Source organism: Ursus maritimus, unplaced genomic scaffold (genome assembly GCF_017311325.1).
Source record: "Ursus maritimus isolate PB19 unplaced genomic scaffold, ASM1731132v1 scaffold_11, whole genome shotgun sequence".
Taxonomy (NCBI): Eukaryota; Metazoa; Chordata; class Mammalia; order Carnivora; family Ursidae; genus Ursus; species Ursus maritimus.
Genome location: NW_024423453.1, coordinates 42073481 through 42095983, shown reverse-complemented (window position 1 = coordinate 42095983; position 22503 = coordinate 42073481). Strand labels below are relative to the sequence as shown.

General features: G+C 42.6%; 2 protein-coding genes across 2 annotated transcripts; both read right to left on the bottom strand.

The window, feature by feature from the left end:
* Window positions 1-1119: 1119 nt before the first annotated feature.
* Window positions 1120-17976, bottom strand: LOC103658031 (toll-like receptor 2). The gene is made up of 3 exons (XM_040626375.1): window positions 17767-17976; window positions 7680-9927; window positions 1120-1450 (listed from the first exon to the last, which is right to left on the bottom strand). The coding sequence occupies exons 2-3, from the start codon at window positions 9909-9911 to the stop codon at window positions 1325-1327; spliced, it is 2358 nt and encodes a 785-aa protein (XP_040482309.1). The 5' UTR covers window positions 9912-9927; window positions 17767-17976; the 3' UTR covers window positions 1120-1324.
* Window positions 17977-19249: 1273 nt separating this feature from the next.
* Window positions 19250-21691, bottom strand: LOC103658094 (toll-like receptor 2). The gene has a single exon (XM_008685577.2). The coding sequence runs from the start codon at window positions 20561-20563 to the stop codon at window positions 19964-19966; it is 600 nt and encodes a 199-aa protein (XP_008683799.2). The 5' UTR covers window positions 20564-21691; the 3' UTR covers window positions 19250-19963.
* Window positions 21692-22503: the final 812 nt, after the last annotated feature.

Sequence of the window (22503 nt, the reverse complement as noted above, 5' to 3'; positions counted from 1 at the left end):
GCTCATGCTCGTTCTCTCTCTCAGAAATAATAAAATCTCTAAAAGAAATTAACATGTGGAAGTAGTATCTATCTTTAAATTAGTGCGTATCAACTATTTTTGGGGGTCATTTTAAGGAATCACTAGGTATATACTTGTTAAAAATCTATGTAGCTCGCATGTGCTTTTGTAAATGTTCGGGGGGGGAGAGCCTTTTTAGAATCAGAAATAAGACTTTCAGAAGAAAGAAAAAAGCAAGATGCCGCAGGGAAATGTATTAGAAGATGGGGTACCTAGAAACTCATCAGAACTTCACACAGCGTTAAAGGCTGACGGAAGATCAGAGTCAGGGATGTGGGAGCTTCTTTGGAAGTCCTCTAAAGTGGGTATTATATTTACACTTGACCCTTGAACAGCACTGATTTGAACTGAGTGGGCCCATTTACGCGCAGATTTATGATTTTCTTAATAACATTTTCTTTTCTCTAGCTGACTTTATTGTAAGAATATCGTATATCATACATATAGAAAATGTGTGTTAATTGGCTCTTTGTTATCTGCTTGGCTTCTGGTCGACCGTAAACTACCAGTAGTTAAGGTTTGGGGAAGTCAAAGTTACATCCACAGATTTCCGAGTGCACAGCGGGAAGAGGGTACATCACTGTCCCTAACTCCTGCATTGTTCAAGGGTCCGCTGTACTTCATTAGTTTCATTTTCATGGAAAGATATAATTTACCGGATATGGTGTTCTATATCCTCTCTCAAGCAACTGTGACCGGAGAAACCCATCCAACACCCAGAAAGACAGACTCGGGTCATGTGAAAACACCGTCTAGGTATTTTGCATCCTATGAAGTTAAATGGGGACTCCAGGCACTTTTTTTTCTAGGAATAGCAACAAGTTTGGCTGAGTTCGCCAACCTTTTCCCTTGTTGTTCTCGAGAGCAGTCACACACAGAGGAGACAGCTAAGTGCGGTAGAGAATGCCGTCTACAGACACGGAGGAGTGTCCTTGCAGGAAACTGACCAACACATTCATATGAGATCTGTTCATTTGTGCTGTTTCCTAGTGAACTAAGCCAGTTGCTACAGATATTCTGATGTCGGTAATGGACCGAGATCATGACTATTTCACAGGATAAAGAAAAACCAAGAAGCTTTTATTTTCAACCTGGTAGTTTTTATAAAACTAAACAAAATAGGAACAGCTTTAGTGGTTTTAGTAAGCAAGTCTGCAAACAACAGTACGTTCGTGTCGTTTACATATAACTGTCAGAATGGACTTAGCTACCACTAGTGACACAAAGACCACCACAGACCCAGACTGGCCTTTAATGTAGGAATCTAGGACCTTATTGCTGTTCTCAAATTTAACCAAAACCCTTCCTGCTGAGTTTCATCGGTGGGCCACTCCAGGTAGGTCTTGGTGTTCATTATCTTCCTCAGCTTACAGAAACGCTGGGGAATTGCCTTTTTCTCAATGGGTTCCAGAAGAATGAGAATGGCGGCATCATTGTTCTCATCAAAGAGGCGAAAATGGGAGAAGTCCAGCTCATACTTGCACCACTCACTCTTCACAAAGTTTTCCGACAGCACAAAGATGGTCTTGTGGCTCTTCTCGATGGAGTCGATGATGTTGTCAATGATCCATTTGCCGGGAACAAAGTCCCGCTTATGCAGACACAGCTTGAAGGGAGGGTTGAAGTGCTCCAGCTCCTGGACCATCAGGTTCTCCACCCAGTAGGAATCGCGCTCACTGTAGGACACAAAGGCATCATAGAGAGCGTCCGGCGGGCTTTCCTGGGCTTCCTCTTGGCCTGGAGCCAGGCCCACTCATTTTCAGGTACCACAGCCCGTGGAAGCGGTGCACAGGACCCCTGTGAGCACAATCAGCAGGAAGAGGACAGAGCACACGGCGGACACCAGAGCTGCCCGGTGGCATTCAGAGACCGGGAGACGCGTGTCCCGAACCCGCTGGCAGCGCACGTAGAATGGAGAGTCACACAGGTAGTTCTCTGTGATCGGTCAGGATCTGGGCTCAGCGCTTGCTGCCCTTGAGTGAAAGACAGGAATTCACAAGAGCAAAGGAAATTGTTCGCCGGCTTCCAAGGCCTTCAGTGTGTGAAAAGAATCCAGCTCGCCTTAGAGAAAGTACTTATTGTATTTCTCTAATTCTCATGACTCGTAACATGGGTAAGAAGGAGGCATCCGGTAGAGTCTTCAACTTATTTCTGGAAATGTAAAGTTCTTTGAGTTGTGGCAAAACCAGGAAAATGACTCGAGAACGTTATTGCTAATATCTAAAATTTCCAGTGTCCAGGGGATGCAGGGTTTACACTATTTATTCTCGTGTTGGATAAGTTCAAGTATTTCAACTTCTCTGGCCACTGACAAGTTTCAGGCATAGAAACAAAATTATTCTTACTAATATCAAGGTTCATCAGGTTTTTCAGAGTAAGCAACGTTTCTCCGGTTTTTTCTAATGATTTCAAACGGTTTTGCCTTAAAAGTTAAGGTTTGCAGGAGGGGCCAGGCGTGCTCACAGGCTGAGTTTCCCAAGTATTCTTCAACCATTAAATTGTCACTGAGATCCAAATATTCTAGTGATTTTAAATGTTGTGAAAGTGAGCAAGGAACCAGGAAAACCTTACTGTTCTACTGTGACTCGTTCGCGTCTTCCGTAAGTGAATAGATACTACTCATATCATAAAATGAGTAAAAGTATGGAATATACAACCTCCGTACTGTTAATGTCTCTATCCCACCTATATTTTTAATTTTGTCCATATCGGCTATGTTAAAATCACCCAGCCCATCCGGACAGTCCTCAAACTCGACTTCTAACACTCCAGAAACATAATTCAGCAGTTTCACAACTTCGCTAAAACTTCCATCGGTGATTTTCACTTTTCTAAACGTCCACTTTGTAATCAACGTATTTGTTTCACTGATGGATGCTTTTGAAAAACGGAAAGTGTTCAAATGAGTATCTCTCAGTTCTAAATGTTTCAAGGAACTTGAAAGATCTGCAAAAATCTCAGCAGGAAAACAGGCTGCTTCATACGAAGAGCCAGGTGACTGATGTTCTGAATTGACTTCAAAGTCTTTGGCTCATACCTCTGGAGATTGGAAGCATCAATCTCAAGTTCCTCGAGAAAAGTGAGCCCAGCAAAATCTTTCCTGAAGCTCAGTGAAGCTGTAAATATTTCCTACTTTCAGAATTCGCAAATTCATGAGCTGAGAAAAAGAGGTGTTTCCCGAGTGATTTGTAAAGATTTCCCAGTAAGTTTAAGAACTTCAGGGAAGAAAGGGGCCTGAACCAGGAGGATGATAAGTTAGATAAGAGATTATAGGATAAGTCCAAATGTTCAAGCGCCGCAGGAAAAAAAATCTTCCTCTATTGTGTTAATTCCATTGACCCCAGGTTCAAAGCCTCGAGGTTCACACAGCCCCGCAGGTCACCGTTGCCAAGGTAGGTGATCTCGTTGTTGGAGAGTCAGGCTCCTCACAGCTGCCGTGAGCCCTGAGGGCATGGAGTTTAAAGATCTGGAGCGGCCATCGCAGACACCAGTGGGGTCACAGGACAGAGAAGCAGCCTGATCAGAGGCCTCTTCTTTGGAGAGGTTGGTTACAGCCCCAACACCCATACTGTCCACAAAACACGTGACATTGTCCAGTGGTCCAACCTACAAATAAAAGAGGTTCAAATGAGCAATTGTGTTTGACAGTTTATCATGATTCCAGTTCCTGAGAAATGTTTTGTAAGGCATAATACCCTCCCACACCCCCACACACACAGAGCCACCAGGAAATAACAGAGAGGCCAATGGAATGTATGAATGGGGGTAACAACTGAATTCCCTGGCAATACTAACACAGAGAATCTGCCACTGTACCATGGCTTAAAATCCCAATGCCATCTGGCAGTACAGAGCAGGACTCACTGAGCATGAGCTGAAAGAATAAGTAAATGAATGAATGGAGGAACGAATAAGCAAGCAGGTTAAGAAATGAGCTAGGCTTGGGTGGCTCAGTTAAGCATCCAACTTTTGGCTTTGGCTCAGGTCACGATCTCAGGGTCTTGAGATCAAGCCCTGCATCAGACTCCCTGCTGAGCTTCTCTCCCTCTCCCTCTGTCGTCCTCACCCCTCACTCCCGCCCCCCACTTCTGTTCATATTCTCTCTCTCTCTAAAATAAATACATCTTTTAAAAAAAGAAGAAGAAATGAGCTAGGCTTAACCATATGGATTTACCATCGCCTACTCCTGCATTTCAAACCTTCTTGTACCTAAACATGCCTCTTCCCTGCCTCGATGCCCGTATGCATTAGAGATCTCACGAGCCAGCCACGGCCCTCAGTGGACAAGTACTCACTGAAGCGCAGCTCCAGGGTAGCACACTCTTTCACCAAAAGACAAAGGTCCCGCTCCTCACGCTGTCTGGCACTTACTACTGGCAGGCAGGAGGGATGCTGGAAACGCCAGGCAGAGCAAGGTGGTTTGCTGGGCTGAGGGACAATCAGACCACCACAACTTTCACTTCCTGCAGAGAAGTGCAGAAGCGGTGCCCAGTCTGCATGGGCTGTTTGGAGAATGCAGGGGAAATAACACTCTCCACCACTGCGAGATTCCTTACAACCCTGAATCCAGCACTTTCTCTCTCCCGCCTTCTGCGCCCTGTGTCCCTCTTTGGCTCGATTCAGCTCTCTCTCATTCTTTGTGCCTGTCCTTCTTTGTATTTGCTCACTACATAAACTGTACAAAATATTTTTAGAAATGTAACCCCAAGAACACTTTTTATGGGTTAAACTAATTTCCCACATTCACAGACTGAGAGAATATCAAGGCCTAGCTATATGATTTATAGGCACAGAGAATTAAAAGATACATAATGTTAATACATACTTGGTTTGGAAATTTACTAGCTGTTGCTGCCCGATTTTTATGGCCACCCAAATGCTTTGCATTTCGTCCTCCTGTCTCTTTCAGCTAAATGGGGCTACCACGCATGGTTCTTTTGGACGGTCACTTGCACCTAACAATGTCACTTGACATCTTCCTACGTCCACATAGAGAGACATTTCTGATTCTTTCCCAATCGGTCGCGTGTTTCATAGTATGGCTACACCGCAGCTGGCATTCCCACCAGCACTGGGTGAGAGTGCAGCTTCGCCTCGAGCTGGCCTCCATGGGGCACGGCCAGTCGTCTTCATTTCAGCGGTTCGGGAGGTCGTGTCATCTCACTGTAATCTGAAGTTCATTTCCTGGACTAACAATGAGTCTGAACATTTTCGCATATGATCATGCCTCATATGATCATCTAGGTCCTCCTTTGTAAGGTGTACTGCTTCAGTGTTTGGCCTACTGTTTTCTAGTCGTCACTATTATAATAGTTATTATAAATATTACATTATATGTATTTAATCATTACTTTAACAATGTGTAGTTATAAAGATATATACTCTCAAAATAGAAGATACATGTGTTACAAATACAGGCTTTCCTTAAAGGTACAGTGGGTCCAGTTTCACAAGAAATGACTATCGCAATACAGTGAGTCAAATGATTTTTCTACTTTTCCAGCGCACACACAAGCTATGTTTCTACTACACAGTAGGCTGCTAAATGTGCAATGTTTAAAAAAAAAAAGCGTATACCTTCATTCCAACATGATTTATTGCTAGCGGAGGCTAACCATCATCCCAGCTGTCGGTGAGTCATCATCACTGATCACGGTTCATCATAAAGAATATGAGGAGGGCGCTGGGGCTGCTGGAGGTCAGGAGCCGAGAAAAGAGAACCGAGATTGCAAGCGGCCCCCATGGGTAAATTCCCGAAGCACAGAGGAAGATTTCACAATCAGAGGCCAGTTACCCAACCGGTATTTTCTTGAAGGTCTGGCATTCAAAGCCTCACGTACACCGAAACGCGGTCTTCAAATTCCCCTTCTCCGTTCCTCTCCATCCTCGGGAGCTCGGATTCACACTTCTCACCCCGCCCCGCTTCAAGACTTAATCACGGGCGGGCTGTCTCCAGGGTCCGCTCCCACCAGCATGGCTATGCTCTCCTATATTAAAATAGCTTACCAGTCACTATCCAGACCAACGGAGCAGAAGCTTGCCTGAGGAGCAGGTAAGGACATTTTTGTCCAATCCTGGGGCAGTCCCTGGTGGTTCGGGGACTGGAGCACCGATGTGGCACCCCTACTCTGACCATGAAAGCTGGGCGGCTCCCGCTTATCTCTTAAGATTTTGAATCCAAATCCTAACCTTGCTCCGTTCCATCCCTGCCTCTCAAAGTAATTCCAAAAACAGTCTTAGATTGGCTTTTTTCATTGCCACAGAAACTAGTGAAGAATGTTTATAAAGGAAACAAACTACCTTTTAAAAATTAAGCTGCCTTAATAATATCCATACAGTACATTTTATATTCATAATTAATTTGATCTTCACAAATTAAGGCTGAGAAAGAATTCTTGCTTCTCTTTCACACAGGAGGAAATGCCATGCAAATTGTGGCCGGACTGAGATTTGAAATGAGAATGGTACCCTAAATCCAGGGTTCTTTCTCTTGCCCTGTCCCACATCCCTAATCCTCATGAAAGTTTCCAATATCAGGCAAACTTAATGGGCATGAATGTGAACTTGAGAGGGTGGAGTCCGGTTTTCTATACAGGTTACTGACTATGTGGATATTTCTCTCTATCCCTAATGATCCAGGCTCTGCGGTTCCCTGAAAAGACTTTCTTCTTACTGCAAAATCCCCACCTCTCTTCCGCATGAGTTCTCAATTGTGTACCTAAGAAAACTTCTTTCTAGTATTTTCCCCTGAATCTAAAAAAACTCTGTTCTTTCTCTACATGTCTTTAGTTGAGCTGCCTAGATTGATGTTATGGCTTTGTAATCCCAAAGCCAATTAGAATGTTCTGGCAAAGTCAGGTAGAAATAATTTATTTACCCACAAGTTATTACCAGTGTCATCTATGTACAATATTCATAAATGTTTTCAAAGCACTTTCAAATATATCTTTTCATCTGAATCTGATAATAACACATGAAATAAATTGTTCTGTTATTATTACACCTTCAGCTCAAGTGACTGGAGAATTTGTCTCAAGTCTCATGGCTCACAGCTAGGTGCAAACCCAGATTAGACTCCAAGACTCCTTAGTCCGCTTTTTGTTTGGCATAAGACCTCCTACAACTCACTACGAACTTATTTTTTAAGGTTAGAAAATGAGCACAGAGTATGAAAAGTTGTTTGGGAAAGGATAACTCATGGTAGACATTTATGTTTTTGACCATCTGACTGAAATTTAGAAATTCTAAAATGAAGTTATCAAAATTCAGAGTCTGTGTCTTTTTCCTATAAAGTGCCTTATAAATAGTTAAATAAAATAATAAGAAATACATCCGTCAAAAATCACTTAATGAAAATCTAATATAATCCCTGCATTATTTTACACGCCTTTGTAAACACAAATGCCCATTCTTCTAAATTTTTCTATTCTGAAAAGATTTCACTAACATCTGTGATTTCTGAGGAATGTTGTTAATACTGCCTGTGCGAAATAAAGAGTAAAATTCTAAATCAACATGGAACGAAGTTTTGAAAACCAAGAATATTTCACTGTATGAATATTTCCATTTTAAAAACTAGAATTATTCTTCAACTCAAACACTTCCTGTTGGGGGATTGCCTTTTTCTCAATGGGTTCCAGAAGAATGAGAATGGCGGCATCATTGTTCTCATCAAAGAGGCGAAAATGGGAGAAGTCCAGCTCATACTTGCACCACTCACTCTTCACAAAGTTTTCCGACAGCACAAAGATGGTCTTGTGGCTCTTCTCGATGGAGTCGATGATGTTGTCAATGATCCATTTGCCGGGAACAAAGTCCCGCTTATGCAGACACAGCTTGAAGGGAGGGTTGAAGTGCTCCAGCTCCTGGACCATCAGGTTCTCCACCCAGTAGGAATCGCGCTCACTGTAGGACACAAAGGCATCATAGCAGACGTCCCCGGCGGGGGCTTTCCTGGGCTTCCTCTTGGCCTGGAGCCAGGCCCACATCATTTTCAGGTACCACAGCCCGTGGAAGCGGTGGCACAGGACCCCTGTGAGCACAATCAGCAGGAAGAGGACAGAGCACACGGCGGACACCAGAGCTGCCCGGTGGCATTCAGAGACCGGGAGACGCGTGTCCCGAACCCGCTGGCCGCGCACGTAGAATGGAGAGTCACACAGGTAGTTCTCTGGCCAGTCGGTCAGGATCTGGGCCAGCGCTTGCTGCCCTTGAGTGAAAGACAGGAATTCACAAGAGCAAAGGAAATTGTTACCGCCGGCTTCCAAGGCCTTCAGTGTGTGAAAAGAATCCAGCTGCGCCTTAGAGAAAGTACTTATTGTATTTCTGCTAATTCTCATGACTCGTAACATGGGTAAGAAGGAGGCATCCGGTAGAGTCTTCAACTTATTTCTGGAAATGTAAAGTTCTTTGAGTTGTGGCAAAACCAGGGAAAATGACTCGAGAACGTTATTGCTAATATCTAAAATTTCCAGTGTCCAGGGGATGCAACGGGTTACACTATTTATTCTCGTGTTGGATAAGTTCAAGTATTTCAACTTCTCTGGCCACTGACAAGTTTCAGGCATAGAAACAAAATTATTCTTACTAATATCAAGGTTCATCAGGTTTTTCAGAGTAAGCAACGTTTCTCCGGTTTTTTCTAATGATTTCAAACGGTTTTGCCTTAAAGTTAAGGTTTGCAGGAGGGGCCAGGCGTGCTCACAGGCTGAGTTTCCCAAGTATTCTTCAACCATTAAATTGTCACTGAGATCCAAATATTCTAGTGATTTTAAATGTTGTGAAAGTGAGCAAGGAACCAGGAAAACCTTACTGCTTTCTACTGTGACTCGTTTAACGTCTTCCGTAAGTGAATAGATACTACTCATATCATAAAATGAGTAAAAGTATGGAATATACAACCTCCGTACTGTTAATGTCTCTATCCCACCTATATTTTTAATTTTGTCCATATCGGCTATGTTAAAATCACCCAGCCCATCCAGGGTACAGTCCTCAAACTCGACTTCTAACACTCCAGAAACATAATTCAGCAGTTTCACAACTTCGCTAAAACTTCCATCGGTGATTTTCACTTTTCTAAACGTCCACTTTGTAATCAACGTATTTGTTTCACTGATGGATGCTTTTGAAAAACGGAAAGTGTTCAAATGAGTATCTCTCAGTTCTAAATGTTTCAAGGAACTTGAAAGATCTGCAAAAATCTCCAGCAGGAAAACAGGCTGCTTCATACGAAGAGCCAGGTGACTGATGTTCTGAATTGACTTCAAAGTCTTTGGCTCATACCTCTGGAGATTGGAAGCATCAATCTCAAGTTCCTCGAGAAAAGTGAGCCCAGCAAAATCCTTTTCCTGAAGCTCAGTGAAGCTGTAAATATTTCCTACTTTCAGAATTCGCAAATTCATGAGCTGAGAAAAAAGAGGTGTTTCCCCGAGTGATTTGTAAAGATTTCCCAGTAAGTTTAAGAACTTCAGGGAAGAAAGGGGCCTGAACCAGGAGGATGATAAGTTAGATAAGAGATTATAGGATAAGTCCAAATGTTCAAGACGCCGCAGGGAAAAAAAAGAATCTTCCTCTATTGTGTTAATTCCATTAGACCCCAGGTTCAAAGCCTCGAGGTTCACACAGCCCCGCAGGTCACCGTTGCCAAGGTAGGTGATCTCGTTGTTGGAGAGGTCAAGGCTCCTCACAGCTGCCGTGAGCCCTGAGGGCATGGAGTTTAAAGATCTGGAGCGGCCATCGCAGACACCAGTGGGGTCACAGGACAGAGAAGCAGCCTGATCAGAGGCCTCTTCTTTGGAGAGGTTGGTTACAGCCCCCAACACCCATACTGTCCACAAAACACGTGACATTGTCCAGTGGTCCAACCTACAAATAAAAGAGGTTCAAATGAGCAATTGTGTTTGACAGTTTATCATGATTCCAGTTCCTGAGAAATGTTTTGTAAGGCATAATACCCCCCCACACCCCCCCACACACACAGAGCCACCAGGAAATAACAGAGAGGCCAATGGAATGTATGAATGGGGGTAACAACTGAATTCCCTGACACACCCAGCAATACTAACACAGAGAATCTGCCACTGTACCATGGCTTAAAATCCCAATGCCATCTGGCAGTACAGAGCAGGACTCACTGAGCATGAGCTGAAAGAATAAGTAAATGAATGAATGGAGGAACGAATAAGCAAGCAGGTTAAGAAATGAGCTAGGCTTGGGTGGCTCAGTTAAGCATCCAACTTTTGGCTTTGGCTCAGGTCACGATCTCAGGGTCTTGAGATCAAGCCCTGCATCAGACTCCCTGCTGAGCTTCTCTCCCTCTCCCTCTGTCGTCCTCACCCCCTCACTCCCGCCCCCCCACTTCTGTTCATATTCTCTCTCTCTCTCTAAAATAAATACATCTTTAAAAAAAAGAAGAAGAAATGAGCTAGGCTTAACCATATGGATTTACCATCGCCTACTCCTGCATTTCAAACCTTCTTGTACCTAAACATGCCTCTTCCCTGCCTCGATGCCCCGTATGCATTAGAGATCTCACGGAGCCCAGCCACGGCCCTCAGTGGACAAGTACTCACTGAACGCAGCTCCAGGGGTAGCACACTCTTTCACCAAAAGACAAAGGTCCCGCGCTCCTCACGCTTGTCTGGCACTTACTACTGGCAGGCAGGAGGGATGCTGGAAACGCCAGGCAGAGCAAGGTGGTTTGCTGGGCTGAGGGACAATCAGACCACCACAACTTTCACTTCCTGCAGAGAAGTGCAGAAGCGGTGCCCAGTCTGCATGGGCTGTTTGGAGAATGCAGGGGGAAATAACACTCTCCACCACTGCGAGATTCCTTACAACCCTGAATCCAGCACTTTCTCTCTGCCCGCCTTCTGCGCCCTGTGTCCCTCTTTGGCTCGATTCAGCTCTCTCATTCTTTGTGCCTGTCCTTCTTTGTATTTGCTCACTACATAAACTGTACAAAATATTTTTAGAAATGTAACCCCAAGAACACTTTTTATGGGTTAAACTAATTTCCCACATTCACAGACTGAGAGAATATCAAGGCCTAGGCTATATGATTTATAGGCACAGAGAATTAAAAGATACATAATGTTAATACATACTTGGTTTGGAAATTTACTAGCTGTTGCTGCCCGATTTTTTATGGCCACCCAAATGCTTTGCATTGCCTCCTGTCTCTTTCAGCTAAATGGGGCCGTACCACGCATGGTTCTTTTGGACGGTCACTTCGCACCTAACAATGTCACTTGACATCTTCCTACGTCCACATAGAGAGACATTTCTGATTCTTTCCCAATCGGTCGCGTGTTTCATAGTATGGCTACACCGCAGCTGGCATTCCCACCAGCACTGGGTGAGAGTGCAACCGCTCTCGAGCTGGCCTCCATGGGGCACGGCCAGTCGTCTTCATTTCAGCGGTTCCGGTAGGGAGGTCGTGTCATCTCACTGTAATCTGAAGTTCATTTCCTGGACTAACAATGAGTCTGAACATTTTCGCATATGATCATGCCTCATATGATCATCTGGAATCCTCCTTTGTAAGGTGTACTGCTTCAGTGTTTGGCCTACTGTTTTCTACTGGGTCGTCACTATTATAATAGTTATTATAAATATTACATTATATGTATTTAATCATTACTTTAACAATGTGTAGTTATAAAGATATATACTCTCAAAATAGAAGATACATGTGTTACAAATACAGGCTTTCCTTAAAGGTACAGTGGGTCCAGTTTCACAACGAAATGACTATCGCAATACAGTGAGTCAAATGATTTTTCTACTTTTCCAGCGCACACACAAGCTATGTTTCTACTACACAGTAGGCTGCTAAATGTGCAATGTTTAAAAAAAAAAGCGTATACCTTCATTCCAACATGATTTATTGCTAGCGGAGGCTAACCATCATCCCAGCTGTCGGTGAGTCATCATCACTGATCACGGATCATCATAAAGAATATAATAATCACGGAGAAGTTTGAAATATTGCCAGAATTACTGAAGTGTGACACAGAGACACAAAATGAGCAAGTGCTGTTGGCAGCACGACAGCAACAGACTTGGTGGGTGCAGGACTGCAACATGCCTTCAACTTGTAAAAAAGCAGTAGCTGCCTCGCGCCATGAAACAAGGCATGGCTCTCTTCTCCCACTCTGTGCCCTTCCTTGTCACTTTCTATGCGGAATCTTGTGATGAACAGATGTTCTTACATTTTCTGTTTTGTTTCTTAGTAGTGATTTTTGTGGTCTGTTTAAAAAATCTCTCTTATATTATCATAAAGATAATCTCTTTATTCTTTTTTCTTTTCTTTCTTTCTTTCATTTGAGAAGAGAGGGCAAGAGCAGGGGACAGGGGAGGGACAGAAGCAGAGGGAGAAGCAGATTCTCCTCTGAGCAAGGAGCCCAATGCGGGGCTCAATCTCAGGACCCCAGGATCATGACCCGAGCCAAAGGCAGACATTCAACTGACTGAGTCACCCAGGTGCCCCTCTTTATTATTCTCTAAAATCTTTATTGCTTTGCGTTTCATTCTCAGGGATTCATATTTGAGGGAGCGGGCAGGATTCATTTTATTTCCAATATGGATATTTAATTGACCCAGTACCATTTTTAAAAAGATCATTTTGGGGAAACTATTAGCAATATTTACCTTTGCCCATAGCCACGTGTCCTCATACGGGTGAGGGTGTTTCAGTGCTCTCAATTCTGATCCAGTGTCTATTTGTCTTATCCTTGCACTAGTAACACTGTATTAAACATATAACATATCTTAATATTCTGAGGGTAAGTCGTACCTGCTTGTTGCTCTTCTTCAAGTGAGACCTGGTTCATCTTGGCCCTTTGCATATTCTTATAAATTGCAGAATCAGCTTTTTTTCCTTAAGATTTTATTTATTTATTTTAAGAGAGAAAGCGCGAGCAAGGGAAGGGGCAGAGGCAGAGGGAGAGAGAGAATCTCAAGCAGACTCAAGCTGAGCGTGGAGACCAACCTGGGGCACTCGATCTCAGGACTGTGAGATCACGACCTGAGCCAAAATCACGTCACTTAACCAGCTGAGCCACCCAGGCGTCCCAGCTTATCAGTTTCAAAAACAAAACTTGTTCCTTTAATTGGCAATACCATGAATCTGTAGATCAACTTGAGAATTACTGACATCATTACAACACTTAATCTTCCAATATATGAGCAGGATACATTTTTCCATTTATTTGGGTTTTCTTTATCACAAAAATATCTCATGATTTTCTGCATAGAGGTCTTGAGTGTATTTTATGAGATTTATTCCTAGGTATTTGATATTTTCAAAGCTTTGAAAATATTATGTACTTCTGTGTAGTATATGAGTATATATATATATATATATATATATATATATATATATATATCAATTAAATTTTATGTGTTTACCATGCACTTAAGCAACCTTGTTAAATTGATTTAGTAATTCCACAGTTTGTAGATTATTTTTATTTTCTATGTACACAGTCATATCAGCCAGAAGTAATGGGCTTTTTTCTTTTTTCCAATCTGCATACTTTTATTTTGTTTTCTTGATTACTGAACGTTGCATTTTATCAGATTCTTTTTTGTCTTCCTGTATCTATTGAGATGATAACATGAATTTCCTCCTTCACCCTGCTAATACTGGCAATTACATTAATCAATTTAGTGTTGAGACAATGTTGCAGTTTTAGAATAAACCCAAGTTAGTCTGGATATATTATTATTTTTATATTTTACTGGATATATTTATTTACTAATATTTTCTTTAGAATTTTTGCATCTATATTCAGAGTAAAATAGCCCTATACATTTCCTTTCCTTTCCTTGGGTAGAATTCACCAATGCCACCTTCGGAGCCTGTAGTTTTTGTTGTTATTATCTATTATCTATACATTTATCTTGATTTTGTAAAATACATTAAATATACTTAACAGCTATGGAACTATTCAGGTTTTCTTTTTCTTCATCTGTCAGCTTTTGGTAAATTGTGTTTTTCAAGGGATTTATCGTTTTCTTTTAAATTTTCAAATTTATTGACACAGTTACTTAGAACATCCTCCTTCTATTTTAATGTCCTGTCTTATTCCTTAGATGGAGTTCTTTGTGCCTTTTTTGATTGTCTTGGACTGTGAGTGGTTTATCATTTTTTACTAGCATTTTCAAAAACCAGCTTCTCATTTCATAGATCCTCTATTTCTTTTCTATTTCACTAATTTCTATTCTTCCTTCTGCTTCCTCTAGACTTATTTCATTGTTCTTATTCTAATTTCTTAAGGTAGATGCTTGCTCATTAATCTTCTGCCATTCTTCATTTCTAATATATTCATTTAAGGTCAGACATTTTCATCTATGCATGAGTTTAGCTCTATTTTCCAGGCCTTCTTTCTCTTCCATTCTTGCCATATTTTGCCTCTTCAAGTCTCAGTCTCAATATTTTCTTCTTATCCACTTTCTAGTTTATTCTTCTCTCTTCAGCTGTGTTTATTGTACTGTTAGATCCATCCCCGGCTTTTAAATTTTGCGGTTATTGCCATTTTTCATCTATTTCATCTACTTCAACTGACAGTTAAACAGATGGTTCTTTGGTTCTTTTCCCCAAAAGAACTATGTCATTTTTTATAGTTTCCAGTACTCTGCCAAAATTTTCAGTCTCGTTCTTCATCACCTTGAACACAGTAAGCCCCGTCTGATAGGCTGTGCGACACTCTGACAGCCTTGAAGGACAGGGAGTTTAAGGTTAAGGTCCGAGGCAATCATGGATGGAAAGGTAAAGCTGACCCAGGGGAAACCGAGCCCCTAGGGAGATTGTAGCACAGCTCTGATTTATCTGGATGGCTCAGACAATCTCAGTCTCTGCAAATGGATTAAGACGATTTCTGGAATGCTAGTGCTCATAGGTACCTGCAGAAGCAAAGGGAAATTTTCTCTAGGCGAGAATAATATTATCCGAGGCCTCAAACGTCTTCCTACAGTCAGTTTTTCGAAATGAATGTCCAGTACACCATAAAAAACAACCAGGTACCACAGGAAGCAAGATAATGAGTATGAAAAGAGCAGAAAGAGCAGGCAATGGAAACTAACCCATGAAGACTATAGATCCAGTATTGTCCCCACCTCTAAAACTGACAGGGGTAGATGAGATGAGATTACTATTTGGTACTATAGTAGCCCATTGTCTTTCTGCTGAATCAGTTATTGAAAAAAATCATCTTAGTATGACTGTACTGGGCAACCAAAATTTACTTGTCATTTCCCTTTTGTAATAAACAGCACCCATCTCAAGAAATCTAAACCCCTTTTCAGCTAAGACTTAAAGGTCAAATACATGTATTTTTTAAATTTTTTCCTAGCCTTTTGTCTTTAAACTATAAAATTCGTAAAAGCAGGGATCTTGGGCTATTTCATACAAATATTATATGGTACCTATTACACAGTGACTTTTCAACAAATGGTAATTATTGGTGATGCCAAAACTACCACTAACAACTTGACACTGAAGATGAGAGTCACATCTCTCTCCTCCCACTTCCCCTCTACATTACAGAGTGGGGCAGAGAGCTCCGCGGAGTAAGACACTAAAAAAAGGGAAGAGCAGTGGCTACAGTTAGACTGAGTGGAATCCTATCTAATGAGGGTTGTGGGTCTGGACAAAGTATAAAATCATCTGCTTAAAGAATTTAGAAAATTGGTAGAGCGGTAAGGCATTACTGGCCCAAGACCCAGGAAAAGATGGCAGTCTGACAAGTAAGCCTGGCATGAGAGGCAACTTCGGCTGTGCACATCTGCTGATCCAGAACTGAGAGGAAGTTGAAGTCCCGTGACCCCCAGTGAAACCACGACCAGATACCCGCATCAGGGCTACGGCTGTAATGGTTGGGTGAAGCCAGAGTAGAGAAGAGTCGCAGGGCCCAATGCATGGTTGTGACCTGAATGTGTGCTCTCCATGAAGCCACAGGAGGGAAAAGGCCACCCCTAATGTGAACAGGGATCTAAAAAATCTCTGCCATCTGGCCGGAGCTGAAAGCCAGCCTACTAGAAATCTCCTGTAAGAAATCAGAACCCCAGGCCTGCCTTTATGCTGGTGTGGATCCAAATACTAAAAGACAGAATAACTAAAAAATTTTTCGAATTGGAAAAAAAAATGAGTTGCCAAATTATAAATACATATTGAATCCCCAGCAAAAAAAGAATAAAAATTCCTCAACTCGCCTGAAAACAATGTAATGAAATTCTCAAAGGGCAGGGAAGACACACCTGCCAGTCTAGACGTCAAGACCCATTTAAATGATTGTTCGAGAGTAAAGGTGAGATAGACATTTTCAGACACTCAAAAGCAAAAAAAGAATTTTTATCCATAGTCCATCATTGAAAGAAGTACCCCAAAACATAAGTTCTTCTGCAATTTGGAAAATAAACCTGGTAAGAGTAGGCAGCAATAAGCAACAACTGCATTTTTTTAAATTTAATAATTGGTAAGAAAGAAGACAGCATTCAAAGACTCAGGCATGGCTTTTTGGTATGAGGGAAAAGTAATATAAATTTTAAATGCTATTGTGGGAGAGAATATAATTTTGAAAAGCAAGCCTCTTATTTATAAAGAGTAAATACAACTTACATTTATTAGGAGAGCTTTATAAGAAGGTCACACCCACAATTCCGTTTAACCATAAATCATCCTCAATCATGAAAATCAAAATAAGATATTTAACCAACCAAGCCAAATTCTTAAACAATGCAAAAAATTAACTGATAGCTTAAAAACTGACAAAACATGCTGTAAACTTTAGCAATTTTCATAAAATAAGTGCATTGTAAAAAGTTTAAAGATGCAAATATTCTCTGCTTAGAACAGGAAGAAACTTAAAATACCGGTGAATAAGTCATTTTCAAGTAGGATGTTTGCCATTACATTTTTTGGTCTCTGCTTTCAAGTCAGGCCCCATTTCCTTTTTTTGGTCTCTGCTTTCAAGTCAGGCCACCCTATCTACCAGTTACTTTTTGGTAAAGATCTGAGCTAGTTACAGTGCAGACAAGACCTTCTGCAAGATTAGCGTCATCTCAGCCAGCTGAGCTGTTCACACCTAATCAATCAATTCCCCCCGCCCCCAAAAAACAGTAAAAAAACACTATTCTGGCTTGCATCCAAGTTCTAAACGCAAGTTCTCATTTATAGAAGCCTGAGAAGTTAGAAGGGGAACTTCAGGGCATTCTTATTTAAAGAACTCACCTAAGCTTAAATGCTCTAAGTTATTTTTCTCATCAGAGACATAACTCAGGTATTTTAAGGATGGAGGAACACGCAGGGGGCGTGAAGCTCAGCCCCGCGCAGAGGCCGCGCTTGGGGTTAGGGTGCGAGGGTCCTGGGCGGACCCCGAGTCCCGACCCTTTCCCACTTGTCACAGCGACGGATATCCAGCTTGCGGTGTTTGGTCCCGCGGTAACCAAGAAGTGCCGACACACCCCCAGCGGGACGCACGCCTGCCACCTGAAAGCCCTTACCCGACCGTCGTCGCCCCCGCCCGGAGAGAAGGGTGGCGCGCAGACCCGGGGCCGCGAGAGCGTCGGGGCCTCATGCCCCCGCGCCTGCCAGCCTCGGGCCCCGCGCGCAGGCGAGAGGGAAGCGGGGATCCCTGGCGGACGGCTGCGGGGGGAACGGGGGAAGCCTTGGGGCGCGGCGGCGAGAACGGCCCGACGTACCTGGGAGATGACCGAGCCGCCGTCGGGCCGCGCCTCCTCGCCGCCTCCGGACGCGACGCGCCGGTCCGAGGCTGGCAGCGAAAGGAAAAGTGCGCGGAGCGGATGTCCCTCCTCGCGGGCTGCGGGGACCGCCCGTCTGCTGAGCGCGCCGCCGCGCAGGGGAGGCGAGGTCCGAGCTCGGGGCGCACGCCGGCCGCTGTGGCCCCGCGGCGCCGCCGCCGCCGCCGCCGCCGCCGCCTTGGCCCCGGGCTGCGTCAGGTGACCTTGACGGAGGTGGCGGCCGGCTGCAGGCCGCCCGGGTCCGAGGAGGCGCTGGGGCTGCTGGAGGTCAGGAGCCGAGAAAAGAGAACCGAGATTGCAAGCGGCCCCCATGGGTAAATTCCCGAAGCACAGAGGAAGATTTCACAATCAGAGGCCAGTTACCCAACCGGTATTTTCTTGAAGGTCTGGCATTCAAAGCCTCACGTACACCGAAACGCGGTCTTCAAATTCCCCTTCTCCGTTCCTCTCCATCCTCGGGAGCTCGGATTCACACTTCTCACCCCGCCCCGCTTCAAGACTTAATCACGGGCGGGCTGTCTCCAGGGTCCGCTCCCACCAGCATGGCTATGCTCTCCTATATTAAAATAGCTTACCAGTCACTATCCAGACCAACGGAGCAGAAGCTTGCCTGAGGAGCAGGTAAGGACATTTTTGTCCAATCCTGGGGCAGTCCCTGGTGGTTCGGGGACTGGAGCACCGATGTGGCACCCCTACTCTGACCATGAAAGCTGGGCGGCTCCCGCTTATCTCTTAAGATTTTGAATCCAAATCCTAACCTTGCTCCGTTCCATCCCTGCCTCTCAAAGTAATTCCAAAAACAGTCTTAGATTGGCTTTTTTCATTGCCACAGAAACTAGTGAAGAATGTTTATAAAGGAAACAAACTACCTTTTAAAAATTAAGCTGCCTTAATAATATCCATACAGTACATTTTATATTCATAATTAATTTGATCTTCACAAATTAAGGCTGAGAAAGAATTCTTGCTTCTCTTTCACACAGGAGGAAATGCCATGCAAATTGTGGCCGGACTGAGATTTGAAATGAGAATGGTACCCTAAATCCAGGGTTCTTTCTCTTGCCCTGTCCCACATCCCTAATCCTCATGAAAGTTTCCAATATCAGGCAAACTTAATGGGCATGAATGTGAACTTGAGAGGGTGGAGTCCGGTTTTCTATACAGGTTACTGACTATGTGGATATTTCTCTCTATCCCTAATGATCCAGGCTCTGCGGTTCCCTGAAAAGACTTTCTTCTTACTGCAAAATCCCCACCTCTCTTCCGCATGAGTTCTCAATTGTGTACCTAAGAAAACTTCTTTCTAGTATTTTCCCCTGAATCTAAAAAAACTCTGTTCTTTCTCTACATGTCTTTAGTTGAGCTGCCTAGATTGATGTTATGGCTTTGTAATCCCAAAGCCAATTAGAATGTTCTGGCAAAGTCAGGTAGAAATAATTTATTTACCCACAAGTTATTACCAGTGTCATCTATGTACAATATTCATAAATGTTTTCAAAGCACTTTCAAATATATCTTTTCATCTGAATCTGATAATAACACATGAAATAAATTGTTCTGTTATTATTACACCTTCAGCTCAAGTGACTGGAGAATTTGTCTCAAGTCTCATGGCTCACAGCTAGGTGCAAACCCAGATTAGACTCCAAGACTCCTTAGTCCGCTTTTTGTTTGGCATAAGACCTCCTACAACTCACTACGAACTTATTTTTTAAGGTTAGAAAATGAGCACAGAGTATGAAAAGTTGTTTGGGAAAGGATAACTCATGGTAGACATTTATGTTTTTGACCATCTGACTGAAATTTAGAAATTCTAAAATGAAGTTATCAAAATTCAGAGTCTGTGTCTTTTTCCTATAAAGTGCCTTATAAATAGTTAAATAAAATAATAAGAAATACATCCGTCAAAAATCACTTAATGAAAATCTAATATAATCCCTGCATTATTTTACACGCCTTTGTAAACACAAATGCCCATTCTTCTAAATTTTTCTATTCTGAAAAGATTTCACTAACATCTGTGATTTCTGAGGAATGTTGTTAATACTGCCTGTGCGAAATAAAGAGTAAAATTCTAAATCAACATGGAACGAAGTTTTGAAAACCAAGAATATTTCACTGTATGAATATTTCCATTTTAAAAACTAGAATTATTCTTCAACTCAAACACTTCCTGTTGGGGGATGGCCTTTTTCTCAATGGGTTCCAGAAGAATGAGAATGGCGGCATCATTGTTCTCATCAAAGAGGCGAAAATGGGAGAAGTCCAGCTCATACTTGCACCACTCGCTCTTCACAAAGTTTTCAGACAGCACAAAGATGGTCTTGTGGCTCTTCTCGATGGAGTCGATGATGTTGTCGATGATCCATTTGCTGGGAACAAAGTCCCGCTTATGCAGACACAGCTTGAAGGGAGGGTTGAAGTGCTCCAGCTCCTGGACCATCAGGTTCTCCACCCAGTAGGAATCGCACTCACTGTAGGACACAAAGGCATCATAGCAGACGTCCCCGGCGGGGGCTTTCCTGGGCTTCCTCTTGGCCTGGAGCCAGGCCCACATCATTTTCAGGTACCACAGCCCGTGGAAGCGGTGGCACAGGACCCCCGTGAGCACAATCAGCAGGAAGAGGACAGAGCACACGGCGGACACCAGAGCTGCCCGGTGGCATTTGGAGACGGGGAGACGCGTGTCCCGAACCTGCTGGCCGCGCACGTAGAATGGAGAGTCACACAGGTCCATCAGGATCTAAGCATGTAGGGGTATCTCAGTGTGGTGTTTTCCCCAGTTTTATCGAGGTATAATTCACTTATATCATTGTATTAAATGTTTATATAGCATGATGATTTGATAAAAGTATGTATTATGAAATGATTACTACTCCAAATGTAGTTACTATCCATCACCTCACATAGTTATAATTTTTTTCTTATGATGAGAACTTTCAAGATCTACTCTCTTAGCAACTTTCAAGTATGCAATACAGTGTTTACTAACTATAGTCATCATGCTGTACATGACATCCCTAGAACTTACTCATTAACTGACTAAAATTAAAGACCGACAATACCAAGTGTTAGTAAGGATGTACAACAAATGAAACTCTCATACGTTGCTGGTGGGAATGCAAAATGGCACACCCACTTTGGGAAAGTTTGACAGCGTCTTTTAAAATTAAACATACACTTAATTTGTGACCCAGCAATCCTCTTCCTAGGTATTTACTCTCTAAATATTACAACATAAGGCCACACGAAGTCACGTACTATATTCAAAGCTAGAAACAATCCTAATATCTATCTACTGGTGAATAGATTTAAAAAATTGTTGCTTATCTATACAAGAGAATACCCGTGAGCAATGGAAAGGAAGAACTGATACATGCAAAAACGGGGGTGGGTCTCAGAAGCATGAGGCCGAGGGAAGGCAGTCAGACCCAAAGAGATGCTAGAGAGTGTATTTATATGAAATGCTGCACAAAGCAGAACTATGACAAAAGGTCATCCAGGAGAAGCTAGGGAGCCAGGTGGCAGGAGGGGACTGGCTGCAAAGACACATCCAAGAACTTTGGGAATGCTCGAAATGTTCTGCATCACGATCGTGGTGGTGGTGACACACTGCATGTTTTGCCAATGCTCATCGAATTGTATTTTTAGATTGATAAACTTTATTCTACATAAATTATCTCAGTAACTGACTTCCAAGGATCCTTTTTTTTTTCTCCTAGAGCAAAGGATAGACATATCAGGCCTTCAAAACAGAGATGCTGGCTTTTTGCTAGCCCTTTGAGAGAAGGAAGAGAAAACATCTAATTTCTCTAGCAAGTCATAGAATAAATATACTCACTTATCAAAACATCTCCCTTTTCCTTTCGCCACCAAAAGAGCTCTAAGATATTTATTGATGGAAAGAAAATTAAGTTTCTTAACTCAGAAACTCCAAATGACCTAGAAACATAATATCATAAAACCTTTTAATATTGTATTCAGATAGTTTTATCCCTTATGTAATGCTCATTTTCAGCTTGCCATCTTCCTAATATCACTCCATGCCTATTCAGAGCAATTCACCACCCAACTTCCACAAAATCTATTCAAGGACTAAACTCATCATCCTGTAATGATTCCCAGAAAATAAGATATTCTTGGCAGAATAATTTCAATGTTCATTCTGGAAGAAAGGAGGGATGGGAGGGAGGGAAGGAGAGAGGGAAGATAGATTAATGAAAACCTCTCCAAATGAATTGACTGTTTCATGTGTTGCCCCAAATGACCCGTCTACATTGATTTCAGGCTTCTTGGTATATATCTCAGGATTAGAAGAATCAATGTTAACTCAAAACAGAAAGTCCATAAAAGTCCTGTTTTTTCTTTAATGTAGAGAGTTTATAAATATTTCAGGAACTATTTGGGAAATGGAAGAAGAAAGAGAGAAAGAGACTTTCCCTCCAAGTTCTTTGGTGGGCCGTCCCAGAAGCAAAGGACCAAATCACGAGGATAATACACGAGGTAAGTTGTTATAGGATAGGGCCAAACACACAAGACTATCAAAGACAAGCTAAATGATTTTAATCTATTGCAAGAATTCCAATAGGCAATAGAAAAGGAGACTCCAAATTTACACACGTGCGCTGAATGTAGCTGGATGTCCATTTCATGAGGGCGTGGATGTTATCTTCCCTT